We start from the raw sequence: 14,603 nt of genomic DNA, 5'->3' as shown, positions 1-14,603 counted from the left end.
AGTAGACTATTCCATTCATTACCATAAACCCAGAGTTTCCCCCATGACATGATGGTTTGACCCTCACTAAAATGTCTGTCAAAAAGAACTGTGAAAAGAAATGCAACAATGCAATATTCAGTGTTGACAGCTAGACTTTTTGTGGACATGTTCCATAAATATTGATGTTAAAGATTTCTTTTTTTGTGAAGAAATGTTTAGAATTAAGTTCATGAATCCAGATGGATCTCTATTACAATCCCCAAAGAGGGCACTTTAAGTTGATGATTACTTCTATGTGTAGAAATATTTATTTATAATTGAATCACTTGTTTATTTTTCAACAAGTTTTTAGTTATTTTTGTATCTTTTTTCCCAAATAGTTTAAGAAAGACCACTACAAATGAGCAATATTTTGCACTGTTATACAATTTAATAAATCAGAAACTGATGACATAGTGCTGTATTTTACTTCTTTATCTCTTTTTTTCAACCAAAAATGCTTTGCTCTGATTAGGGGGTACTTGAATTTAAAAAAAATTCACATGGGGTACATCACTGAAAAAAGGTTGAGAACCACTGATATAGAAGGATCTTTGACCTATGTTTTTTGCTGTAGGTCCTTAAAAACAGCACAGCAATCTTGACATATAGAAGATAATTCACTAATGTTGTTGCATTAGGTCCATAAAAACTAAGGGTTTCTGTCATAGAGAGGATCTTTGACTTATGTTTTTGCAGGAGGTCCTTGAAAACAGCAGATCGTTACTGTCATACAGAGCATCTGTGGCTAGTGTTTTTGCTGTAGTTCTAAAAACACAGCATGTCACTTTTGTCGTAAAGACGATATTTGACTAACATTTTTTTCTTTAGGTCCTTAAAAATAGAAATACAATCATGTGTGCTTACGGACTGTATCCCTGCAGACTATATTGATCTATATTGATATATAATGTATATATTTTGTTTTTTATGTTGATTTAATTTAAAAATAAAAATTATTTTTTTTATTTTTTTATTTCTTGTCCGGCCCAGTACCAATCGGTCCACGGATCGGTACCAGGCCACGGCCCGGTGGTTGGGGACCACTGATATAGAGGATCGTTGACGTCGTCCATCCTGAAAAACAGCGAGTGCTTCTGTCATATAGAGGATCTTTGGCTTACATTTTTGCAGAAGGTCCTTAAAAACAGTAAGTGTTCCTGTTATATAGATGATCTTTGACTTGTGTTTTTTTGCGGTCGGTCCTTAAAAACAGCAGAACACTCCTGTCCTATAGAGGATCTTTGGCTTACATTTTTGCAGAAGGTCCTAAAAAACAGTAGAAATTTCTGTCATATAGAGGATATTTGACCTATTCTCTTTTCAGTAGGTCCTTGAAAACAGCAGAATACTCTTGTCATATAGATGATCTTTGACTTACGCTTTTTGCAATAAGTCCTAAAAACAGTGTGTGTTCCTGTTATAGAGGATCTTTGACTAGGGCTTTTGTAGTAAGTCTTTAAAAACTATGGGCCTGATTTACTAAAGGTTTACGTCCACTAAAACATGTGCTAACTTGATAGCACACGCAAAGCTGATCTATTAAACGTGTGCAAAGTCGAGTGCGTCTGTTAAAGGGGAACTACACTTTTTTATTTATTTTGCCTATCGTTCACAATCATTATGAGAGACAGGAACAAACATGTCTTTTTTTTAAAGAATTTTAATATTGGCGACTTGTCCAAGGTGTACCCCGCCTTCCGCCCGAATGCAGCTGGAATAGGCTCCTTATCTTTTTGAGGCTGAACATACGAAGGATGAACTGCTGCTTTTAGAAGCGAGCACGAAGGAAGAGTGAGACGTTGGAGCAGACGGAAGCCGAGAGAGTTAGAGGGAAGTGACGACTCTAAAAATGTGGAACTTGGAGCCAAGCTATGTTGACATAAATGGACTGCTTACCCAAATAAACCGGAAAAAACGCCCCCGGCCAGCTAGACAAAACGCATAACTGTCCATAGAGTGAGTCACACTTTAAATATTGATCATGATACACGCAGCACACCAGGCTTGTTATTACAACTACAGTACATACACTGTCTGGCTAGCGGTGTACAAACAAAACATGAAATGTGGGCTAATACTTTACAGATACTGTAATATGATTGTTCATGTTTTTCATTAAGTACAGATTGGTGTCCTATCACAGTGTTGTGCATTACAAACTCAAACGCATTTTGTGTTGACGTAGAAGCTAGCTTATCTCTTTTCATAGTTAGCTTTTACTACGACTACTGTAGCATGCCGATGTGTTAGTATGCTAGAAAAAGAGTTCCTCAGTGTTCGCTCTTACAATAACAATGTCGCTACAGCTTGGTTATTATACAGGTTACGGGAGGTAAATTAAGTATTGTTGACGGTTTTTGAATGCATTTTGAAGTGACTGCAACAATAAAAAAAAAACGTATGTCTTCTTGTCTCTCATAAGGATTGTGAAATTGCAGTTGCCCTTTAAGTGAGAGGAATAAGGGGTGCCATATATTTTGCGTCGCTGTCTTATTATTATGCTAAATATGAACTGATCATCAAAACACCCACCAATCTGGGAAGAGAAAATGCAAATAATGTAGCACGCGCAATGTGATTCATCAAAACTCATCAACGTTTTGCGAGCACCTTTTGGCTTTTTTTAGCACGAGTCAGAAGGACGTGCAAACTGACAGTTCCAGGATTGGTGCTTGCACTGCACAGACGAGAATCCTCCGTCCGATGTGTGTGGTCAACATTTTGGTGGACGGTCAGAAATAAAAATATTAGACATAGAGTCTGTTCATTAATTTTTTTTCATATAATTTTATAGCTGCTGCATGACTTATGGAGCTGAATTCAATCGATGCGTTTTGGCGCCTTGTTAATTATGCATTTTCTTGCGTTTTTGTAATTCCAGACGCACAGATGCGCTTGCGATACGATCCACAGCCTCACACACAGAATGTGAAAGAAAAAGAAAAGTGTCAGAAAGTGTCAGTGTGCATATGTTTCTGTTGTCTAAAATGCAAATCAGAAGATGTGTTACAGATTCTAGATGTGTCCTGCTGGTTCAACACATTGCACACATGAAAGTGAATAAAATGATCAAAAGTCCACATGTGGTCAAAGCCCCTACGCACACAAAATCCTCATTTAAATAACCACTTTTCAATTTTCACAGGCAACACGCTATTTAATTTTTTTTTGGATACGGTGTCTAGCGCGTGGTGTTCAGGCCCTAAGTGTTCCTGTCATATACTGTAGATGATATTTTACATACATTTTTGCAGGAGGACCTTAAAAAATAGCAGCTTGTTCCTGCCATACAGCAAATCTTTGACTGGTGTTTTCGCTGCAGCACAGCACTCTTGTCATTTAGAGGATCTTTGACTTTCATTTTTGCTGTAGGTCCCTAAAAATAATAGATTTTTGTCATATTTAACATCTTTGACTTATGTTTTTGCAGTAGGTTCTCAAAAAAGTAGAACACCCTTGTCACAAAGCTTACGCTTACGCTTTTTGAAATAGATTCCAAGGGCCGGATATATTGAAATCCAAATACCACGCTGTAATCAGCAGTCTATAAAACAGCATGTACTATTAGTGGGCGTGTTGTGTGCAATTTACTAAGACTGCGTGTGCAATTGTAAAGTGATGCAGACCGCCTTGTTTACTGCACATTCAGGTTATCATGCTCCTACCTGGGGCATTTTGCTGTATTTTTAAACAAGCATCTACCACTTTTTATGGGCATTTTAGAAGTAGTCCTGCAGTGCATCTACATCTACATTTACCACTGAAGGTGCATAGGATAGAGCAGGGGTCACCAACACGGTGCCCGCGGGCACCAGGTCGCCCGTAAGGACCAGATGAGTCGCCCGCCCGCGGGCCTGTTCTAAAAAAAAAAAATAATAATAATAAAAATAAAAAATATATATATATATATATTTTTTAAAATTAAATCTACATAGAAAAAACACAAGATACACTTTCAATCAGTGCATCAACCCAAACAACCTCCCCCATGCACACTCATCCACACCCACTCACACAAAAGGGTTTATTTCTTTCTGCTACCAATATTCTGGTTCCCACAACATAGACAACACATCTGCAAGGGACACAGTCCCTGAAGCACACATGATTGTATAGCAGGGGTGGGCAATTAATTTTTACCGGGGGCCGCATGAGCAACCCGAGCACTGCTGGAGGGCCACATCGACAATATTTCAATTAAATTTTGCTCAATATTATTTTTGATATATACCGTAAGATAAATAATAATAATAATAATAATAATAATAATAATAATAATAATAATAATAATTAATAATAATAGTAATACTTCAACATAGTGTGTGTAACAGCATTCCATGACTAATGTAAATAAATTAACATTAATAATAAATGACAGTAAAATAAGCACACGTATGACTGAGGAGTCATAGTGTAACTTTGTGTGGTGTTTGAGTTGTCTGACTTTTTGTGTGGCCATAAACGCACCAGTGGTTTAGTGCTATGCGTGTTGGTGACAGATGACAAGTTGGTTTTGGCCTGGTTTGTACGGCAGAAAATGACTAGTTTTTCGAGATAGAAGTGTTTTACTCATGTTTTTGGTGTGGTTATGTCCGAATATAAACAGTTTTGCTCAATAAAGTGATCGATATAATTCCTGGCCTCGAAGCATCTCGATAGACGTTACAATAATTGAACGGTGTTCAATTGAACGGTGTTGACGAACACCGTTAGGGCCGCTTGTTGTCACTGTCACTCAAAGTTGCATTGCAAAATTACATAGAATAAATATGTTTATTTTGTTTAGAATTCAGATGGGATTTGATTTGGTGCGCGGCATATATTTGCTGCGCACAGCAGACGCTTGAGCAGTGCGCAATTGCGCAGGCACGCACCTTAGAGGGAACGTTGCATGGCAGTCCATGTCTTGTTGAAAACACGCCATTCTTCATCAACTTTTCTCTTTTTAGCGTCTCGGGTGTAAACCGTGCATCACTTGTCGCTGCATGTGCACCTTCACTCGCAGGTTACACACGGACACACGCCCATAAATAACACTTTTCAAAATAAAAGCAGCACAGTTGTATTGCGCGCACGACATAGATGTTTTTTCAACTTTATTTTGTAATTAATGATTGCAGCTGTTCACATTCACTCACAATCACGCATACGCATACGTCCACACGGAAGTAATACAAATAACGATTTTCAAAACAAAAGCAGCACCGTTGTATTGCACACTCGACATAGATACTTTTTAAAATGTATTTTGTAATTTATAATTGGCCTCACACGGGCCGGACAGGGACGCACAAAGGGCCGGATTCGGCCCGCGGGCCGCAGAATGCCCAGGGCTGTTGTATAGGCTGCTGGTCCACTAACATTTTCATTAATTACAATTTTTTATGTAATTATTTTTATATTGTTTTACTTTCTTTTTTATCCAAGAAAATGTTTTTTATTTATTTATCTTATTTTATTTTATTTTTTAAAAAAGGGCCTTATCTTCAACAGACCAGGTTGTCAATGAAATTAGATTTGTGTAAAGGGTTTTTTAAACCAGGCCCAGTCCAGATAATGTCCAAGTCGGACTCAGCAACACACACCTTCATTCATGTACACAGAAAAAAATTAGGGAACACAACAGATTGCATATAATTTATAAACAAAATTACATTTTCAAAATAAGCATTTATGTACAGTCCAGATTATGTCCAGGTCACTCAAATTAGGGAACACAACAACAGATATCATATAATCTATAAACATAATTATACTTTCAAAATAAGCCTTTGAGGACTTCTCATCCTTTTTTTAATGTTTTTTGGCATCATTATCGTTTTCAACCATGTAACTTTCTAAAATGAGAAAATACTGAATAAATGTTTTAAAGAAAGTAATACTAAGTGAATATCTGTTTTTGGCCTTAAAAATAAACATTTTACAGAGTGCTATAATTAAATTGACTAAATCATGATTGTCAATGAACTCTCCTAAAATAACAGAAACCACATTAAGCTTCATAAACAAACCAATCCTTAAACACATTTTTTCAACTTCCACCCAAAACAAAGACACAATATGACAATACCAAAACAAATGCAGGGTGGATTCAGACTCCTGACAACAAAATCGTCAATCATCTGACTCTGTCATATTCCATAATTTTAACATTTTCCCTGTGGGTAAGAAGTTATAAATAATTTTAATTTGAAAATAACGATTTTGCACATCGATAGTGGTTTTATAGATTAGTTTGAATATGGCATCCCATGGCAACGGGCAGTCAAAAAAGTCCTCCCATTTTCCATTTGTGTTGTATGAGGCAGCCTTCAAAGATTTCTTTATTAAATAGAAATTATATATTTTTCTATTATTTTTAGTTCCTTTTTGCCAACTAGAATTTCTTATTAGAGGTTTACAAACTAATAATTTAGTAGTTCCATAATTAATTATTTGTTTCCACCTTTTCCCAATTACTCCAGTTAGTTGATAAAATGAAAAGCTTGAGCAAGCATCACCATACATAGCTCTAAATTCATCATACTTCATAATTTTACCATTCTCATTGATAATATCATTGACAAAAATGATTCCTCTTTCAAACATATTTTTCCAAAAGAAAGGCTTTCCATCTATTACAATATTAGAGTTCATCCATATTAACTGCTGCAAAATGTCGTCTCTTTTTTCTGGCACATAAAATTGAAAACACCACTATGAGTGGATTGTTTCCTTTATGAACCCCGCCATGTTTCCCAGCAGACTCTCTGGGAGGGGATCACTTGTAAAAAATGATACAATTTATTTTGATACAGTACATGTTTTTTGTCCAACAGGACATTTGTGTACCACTCAATGTTTAAATACATCTTTGGAACAATTGATAATTTTAAAGACAGACACATAGCTTCAAGGTTGAGAATTTTCAGGCCCCCATATTCATACTCTTTGTACAAAACCTTTCCTTTAATCTTTTCTGGTTTGCCGTTCCAGACAAAATCGAAGACCCTCCGCTCATAAATCTTAAAAAAGTTTTGTGATGGAGCTGGTAATGACAAAAACAAATAAATAAATTGAGGACTAATTAACGAGTTGGCAATAGACATTTTCCCATACAAGGTTAGGGATTTCCCTTTCCATAATTGCATAATTTTGTCCAGCTTTCTTAGTCGATTATCATAATTTACTGAGCCTAGATCTTCCAGATTTTCTGGGACAACAACACCAAGTATGTTAACTGGTCCATCTGTCCACAAAACAGGCACTTTGCATTCCATTCGAAAGGACGTTCCCTTTAGATTTCCGATCCTTAACATTTTACATTTATCATAATTAAGCTTAAGGCCAGAGTGCTGTGAAAATATGTCCAAAAGATTAAGAAGGTTCCGCAAACAATGAGGAAAAATCTTATCTTTGTGAATCAGCCTTTTCTGACATGAACTTCATCAAGAACAAACACAGAACACGCCTCACTGATGCACATCTGCAAGACTCACTCAGAGTTGCAGTGTCAAGTTACACACCAGAGTACAACACACTAGTTAACATAATGCAATGCCAGGCTTCCCACTAACTGACAAAGAAACAGATAACAGATTTGGTGTCCAGTTCAAAGTGTGACATGATTTAAAAATTTGAGAGTTTACTTTTGTATTTTACATGAGTTATTATTTGTACAAACATGGTGCAAAGTAATTCATGATTTGTTAAAAAATGTTAGTGGCTAGCTAGTTAAAATGGGATATTGTGATTTCACAAGACTGTCTTAGAAGTGATCATTTGAAAATGTTCAATTTGAAAAATGTGCACTTAGAGAAAATATAAAAAATAAAGTGTTGCATATTGATATTTATCTGTTTCTATATATATTTATTGTGAGAAATCATTAAGATGATCAGTGTTTCCACAAAGATAAATATAATTAATTATTAATAATAACAGAGTTAAAGGTAAATTGAGCAAATTGGCTACTTCTGGCAATTTATTTAAGTGTGTATCTAACTGGTAGCCCTTCGCATTAATCAGTACCCAAGAAGTAGCCCTTGGGTTCAAAAAGGTTGGTGACCCCTGGGATAGAGGATGCACTTACTCCGCTCCAAACACAAAAATACTTCAAGAAGTTTTTTTTCATATCAGAAATATTTAAAGAATATATATTCTATGTGGGAAAAAATGAATGCCATTAAAAATATACCAACAGACACCAAAGTGTATCAACTGAATTTGTTTTAATCAGCCCCTTAAGTCCTCCAGCAGCTATAAAATGATGTTGCTGAATAGATGATGTGTCTAATATTTTTTATTTCTACAGTCCAAAATGTTGACACACACACACTTGGACGGATGATTCTTGGCTGTCCATCGTCCGTCTGTGCAGCGCAAACACTGATCCTGCAGCTGTGTGGAAGTTTGGACGTGCTTCTGACACGTGCTAAACAAAACGCAAAATAGTGCTCGCAAAATGGTGATGAGTGTTGATAAATCACATTGTGCGTGCTAAAATCTGTCAAATGTTGGTAACATAAAACCAATAAAACGTTAGTAACATACAACCAATAAGTTGTTAGGAACATTGAAAAAAAATAATTAATTAACATAAAAACTATAAAACATTAATGATATAAAAACTATTAAATGTTAATACCATAAAACTATAACATGTTAATAACATAAAAACATTAAAATGTTAGTAACATAAAAACTATAAAACATTAATACCATAAAACTATAACATGTTAATAACATAAAACTACAAAACAATGACATAAAAACTATAAAACGTTAGTAAAATAAAAACTATAAAACATGAAAGACATAAAAACTATGAAACATTAGTAACATAAAACTATAAAACATTAATAACTTAAAAACTATAAAACGTTAGTAACATAAAATATTTAATTTGCATCTTCTCTCTGTATTGTGGGTGTTTTATAGATCAGCATATATTTTGCATGTTAATGAAGACAGAGACGCAAAATAGATTGCACGCCTTATTCTGCTCACTTAACAGACGCAGACGCAGTGCTTTTTGCACACGTTTAGTAGATCAGCTTTGTTTGTGCTATCAGGTTTGCACGTGTTTTTGTACATGCAAACCTTTAGTAAATCTGGCCCATAGTGTTCCTGTCATACAGAGGATCGTTGACGTCGTCAATCCTGAAAAACAGCAAGTGCTTCTTTCGTATAGAGGATCTTTGGCTTACAATTTTGCGGAAGGTCCTTAAAAACAGTAAGTGTTCCTGTTACATAGATGATCTTTGACTTGTGTTTTTTGCGGTCGGTCCTTCAAAACAGCAGAACACTCCTGTCATATAGAGCAGTGGTCCCCAACCACCAGGCCGCGGCCCGGTACCGGTCCGTGGACCGATTGGTACCGGGCCGCGGCCGCACAAGAAATTAAAAAAATAATAATAATAATAATAATTAAATTAAATCAACATAAAAAACACAATACATACATTATATATCAATATAAATCAATACAGTCTGCATGGACACAGTCCGTAAGCACACATGATTGTAATTCTTTATGACAAAAAAAAATAAAAAATTGTTGATTTTTTTTTACTACTCCCCCCTCCCCCCGGTCCGTGGGACACATTTTCAAGCATTGACCGGTCCGCAAGTACAAAAAGGTTGGGGACCACTGATATAGAGGATCGTTGACGTCGTCCATCCTGAAAAACAGCGAGTGCTTCTGTCATATAGAGGATCTTTGTCTTACATTTTTGCAGAAGGTCCTTAAAAACAGTAAGTGTTCCTGTTATATAGATGATCTTTGACTTGTGTTTTTTTGCGGTCGGTCCTTAAAAACAGCAGAACACTCCTGTCCTATAGAGGATCTTTGGCTTACATTGTTTGCAGAAGGTCCTAAAAAACAGTAGGTGTTCCAATTATATAGATGATCTTTGACTTTTGTGTTTTGCGGTCGGTCCTTAAAAACAGTAGAACACTCCTGTCCTATAGAGCAGTGGTTCTCTAATGGGAGTACTTGAAGGTATGCCAAGGGGTAAGTGAGATTTTTTTAAAATGTCTGTCAAAAAGAACTGTGAAAAGAAATGCAACAATGCAATATTCAGTGTTGACAGCTTGATTTTTTGTGGACATGTTCCATAAATATTGGTGTTAAAGATTTATTTTTTTGTGAAGAAATGTTTAGAATTAAGTTCATGAATCCAGATGGATCTCTATTACAATCCCCAAAGAGGGCACTTTAAGTTGATGATTACTTCTATGTGTAGAAATATTTATTTATAATTTAATCACTTGTTTATTTTTCAACAAGTTTTAAGTTATTTTTATATATTTTTTCCCAAATAGTTCAAGAAAGACCACTACAAATGAGCAATATTTTTGCACTGTTATACAATTTAATAAATCAGAAACTGATGACATAGTGCTGTATTTTACTTCTTTATCTCTTTTTTTTCGACCAAAAATGCTTTGCTCGGATTAGGGGGTACTTGAATTAAAAAAAAAAATCCTAGGGGGTACATCACTGAAAAAAGGTTGAGAACCACTGCTATAGAGGATCTTTGGCTTACATTTTTGCAGAAGGTCCTAAAAAACAGTAGGTGTTTGCTCTCATATAGAGGATCTTTGACTTGTTTATTTATTTTGCAGTAGTTCCTTAAGAAGAGCAAATGCTCCAACACAATAGAGAATCTTTGACTGGTGTTTTGGCCTTATTGTAACCTCATAAGGTATTTTACTAACGTTTAGTAGTACTATTGTACTATAGCACAGTATATTAAAGTACAGTGTATATTAAAGAACCTGTCTAAGACCTCTTCACTGTCCTCTCAGACTCGGTGGCGCTAGTGTCAACCGCGCTGTCAATCAAACGCTTTGCCTCCCCGTGATTGGCTGCCCGGCTCCCTCGGCCCCGCCCCCAGCGTTGAAATGACACCGTGGGAAAGGCGAGCGCCTCAAAGCCGAGCAAACTTTTTGGCGGCGCGCATCAGCGAAGTGACGGAGGAAGGATTATTGTCAGACATGAAGAGGAATCACGACTTCAGCTCGTCGGACAGCGAGCTGGACGACGCCATCGAGGTGGAGAAGGAGAGCGCGGATGAGAATGGGTGCGTTTGTTTGCTGCATCTTTGCACTCCTCCGTGTGGAGTCAACTTGAAAATAACAAAAAGTTATTGCCTTTTCTTTCAGGAATATTCGCTCTCCTCTCGGCTCCATGTCGCCTACCACTTCCACTCAGGTGCAGGCGAGGAAGAGGCGACGAGGAGTAAGTCCAACATTCCAACTTGAAATGTCATCTTTACTTAATGAAACTCTACTCTTTCATGTTAAGATCATTGAGAAACGTCGTCGTGACAGAATCAACAACAGCCTCAGTGAGCTGCGCAGACTTGTGCCCAGCGCCTTTGAGAAGCAGGTACATCTTTTAATAACACATAATCATACTTTTTTTTATTTATTTTTTTTATTGATCAATGCATTCTTTTAAGGGTTCTGCCAAGTTGGAAAAAGCGGAGATTTTGCAGATGACCGTGGACCACCTGAAGATGCTTCATGCTGCTGGAGGCAAAGGTGAGGAAAACATATTTTTACTCCTTATAGCCTTATTATTTATGTTTATTTATGTGGGTGATTTAACTAGATTTAATGTTGAAGGTATGTGTGACAATTGAAAGAGAATTCATTTTTAAAACTGCTGATTAATAAATTAGCTTAAAGTGACACACAAAAGTGAGGTATTATTCTGCCTGTGTGAGCAGGGCCGCCCCTAGATACATTGGGACCCCCCCTCCCCCAAATTTTGTTTTTAAGTGAAATTATTTTTAGATTTTTTTTAAATCAAGTTGAAAATTAATTTGATGCATGTTTTACTAGACTTGCACAAAAACAAAGTCATTGATTGTAATTAACACATAAATATTTTCCTGGCACATTAAGGGAGGGGATTTGATCCCAGAATGTCAGCACTAAAGCTGTGCACCGTGGGGGAGCGTTGAGACTGTGAGGGAAATATTCCATTATATTTAAATCAGTGACGGAGCAGGAAGGGGCTAGTGTGCAGCGAGACTTCATATGAAGCGCCCTGTTATTCTTTTACTGACATTTTTTTATGGTTATTCACGAAGAACACCCCCGCCTTACGGCGCCTGATCTGCTTTTTGGGAGGGGCAGCCAAAAATGTAATTCACATCAACTAATTCAATCATGTTACGTTAAGAATTTACGTTAGTGACTGATTTTGTAACTTTTTAAAATGTGTCCATCAGATGGCGCTATTTTTTTCCTATTATTACTTCTGTTTTATCTATTTTTTTCAGCCGGTATTATAGGGTAAAAAAAAATCTACAATATATTTCAAAATCCATATTTTTATTTCAATCAGTAGACTTTTGAAAGACTGTTTTAAATGAAAAATATATTTGATATTTTTACTGCACTTTTTGGAGAGCTGACTAATTTTGCCTTGAGGACCTCAAGTGTGACTTTGTTTTTGATCTGACACAAAAAAATAAAATTCATGTTGATGCCAATAATTGTCAAATATCAGGGTCTAATAATCAAATATTCCTTCAAATGTATTTCATGGAAATTCATAAAGTTTGCAAACAAAACTTGAGTTTTTAAAAGCTTCAGAGTAAAAATCCACAAAAAACTATTTGTCAGACTGCAGTATTCTAAAAGTGACTTTTTTAAAGTGAAAAATATGAACATGACGTTTGTATTGCATTTTTTGGTCATTAGAGTAAAAAAGTCCACTTCCTCTGCCCCCCTCCCCTCCTGCCCCTTTTCAGGGTTCTTTGACGCCCACGCCCTGGCCATGGATTACCGCGGTTTGGGTTTCAGGGAGTGCCTGGCGGAGGCGGCCCGCTATCTCAGCATCATGGAGGGTCTGGACAACACCGACCCCCTGAGGATCCGCCTGGTGTCGCACCTGAACAGCTATGCCAGCCAGCGCGAGGCGGGCCTCAACCACCTATCCTGGGGTTCTGCCTTCGGGTCGCCGCCCGCCCACCTGACCCACCCGCTCCTCCTGCGCCAGCAGGCCGCCTCCCTAGCCCCGCCTCGGAGCGTCAGCAGCAGCCCCATATCGTCGTCCTCTTCCTCCTCGTCCCCCGCAGAGACGCACCCGGCAGGTCGGCGCAGCGCAAGTGGCACCCCTCACTCGGACCAAGCACCTGTGCGCACCCCGTCCGCGGCCCCCGCCCCCGTTCTCCACCCGACCAAGCTCTCCGCTCCCCTCCTTTCATCAATTTCCGCGTTCCCTTTCCCATTCGGCGCCTTCCCGCTCATCTCCCCCGTCGCCGCCCTCAGCCCCCCGGCCCCGACGACACCCACTGTGGGCAAACCATACAGACCCTGGGGGATGGAGATCGGAGCTTTTTGACTGGCACTCACGCAATCCATGTATAGACTCGCAAAGCCCAGCTGAGCTGGACTCCTGCTAAAAAAAATACTATTTTTTTCGTATTTTCTTGTGTTTTTACGAGGAGGGGGCGCCGCCCTTTAAGAAGAGTGATTTATCCTGTCCATTGATGCCCACCTGCCCCCACTTGTCTTCTTTAAAGGACTTCTGAGACGATCAGGAATGACTTTTCCAGATGGTCAAGCGGTCGTGTGTCACCCCCACCCGCCCAAAACCACCATCCCACCCTTTTGTTTTCCCTTTCAGCTGAGTCTCGGTGCCCCCCACCCCCACCCCAGACCCACCCTTGCACTGAGAAGAGGTCCTCCTTTGACAGCAGTTTATAGGGTGGAATAAACACAAACCAGGTGTTGCGTTAGCGCCGACACAACGCACACAAACAACCAAAAACCACCTGTAAAGATACTATCTAGTTTGTATATTCTGGCGTCATCTCTTGCTGCCGGTGCTTCATGACATCTTCCCTCAATAAACAATCTCTGATAAATCTTCTGTGTGATCTGGTTTGCCATCAGAAGACAACAAGGCGACGTTCTCTCTCTCTCTGTCTCTCTCTCTAGTGTCCACACAGGAAGCCATTAACAAGGAGGGGATATCCTGGACAATAGCAGCCCCCACTGTGCAACCACCGCGTGGGAACAAGCTAAGAAAGAAAATGATAGAGAAAAAACAGCCACCAGATTTGATACACCTGCACAAAATTTGATACACAGTGACTTCACTATTAAAGTGGGTGACATTGTTGTCACCAGGAAAGATGAGGTCACCTAGCGAGGTTCCATTCTAGAGGCTAATCTTTCCTGTGATAAAATGGCAACCAAGGTAATCAAAAAAGTCAACCAACGAATGATATTCCTCTACAGAATCTCCTCTCTGGTCAACAAAAGCACCACGAAGATTCTAGCGGGAACTCTCGTTCAACCCTTTTTCGATTACGCTTCCACCTCCTGGTACCCTAGCACCTCCAAAACCCTCTATTCTAGACTCCAAACATCCCAGAACAAGCTAGTCAGGTTACTTCTCCACCCCAGATCCCACCTCACTCTTACCCACTTCTCCAAAGTGGGCTGGCTCAGGGTGGAGGACAGAGTAAAACAACTTGCACTGAGCCTAGTCTATAAAATTCGCTACACCTCCCTGATATCGAAGTACATGTCAAACTACTTCCAAACTACCGTCCAAAAGTTTGGAGTCACCC

At 38.3% G+C, this 14,603-nt stretch overlaps 1 protein-coding gene across 1 annotated transcript in view; it reads left to right on the top strand.

The window, feature by feature from the left end:
• Positions 1-14,603, top strand: part of hey1 (hes-related family bHLH transcription factor with YRPW motif 1) — a 54,478-nt gene extending 39,875 nt beyond the window's left edge. Inside the window, exons 3-7 of the mRNA XM_062056599.1 lie at positions 10,816-11,090; positions 11,173-11,248; positions 11,315-11,398; positions 11,472-11,553; positions 12,774-14,603. Of these exons, the coding sequence (XP_061912583.1) occupies positions 10,912-11,090; positions 11,173-11,248; positions 11,315-11,398; positions 11,472-11,553; positions 12,774-13,366 (1,014 nt within the window). The 5' untranslated portion in view covers positions 10,816-10,911 and the 3' untranslated portion in view covers positions 13,367-14,603. The remainder of the gene's footprint in view (positions 1-10,815; positions 11,091-11,172; positions 11,249-11,314; positions 11,399-11,471; positions 11,554-12,773) is intronic.

Source organism: Entelurus aequoreus, linkage group LG08 (assembly GCF_033978785.1).
Source record: "Entelurus aequoreus isolate RoL-2023_Sb linkage group LG08, RoL_Eaeq_v1.1, whole genome shotgun sequence".
NCBI classification, from domain to species: domain Eukaryota; kingdom Metazoa; phylum Chordata; class Actinopteri; order Syngnathiformes; family Syngnathidae; genus Entelurus; species Entelurus aequoreus.
The sequence above is the reverse complement of the archived record's forward strand: the minus strand, read 5'-3'. Positions and strand labels throughout refer to the sequence as shown.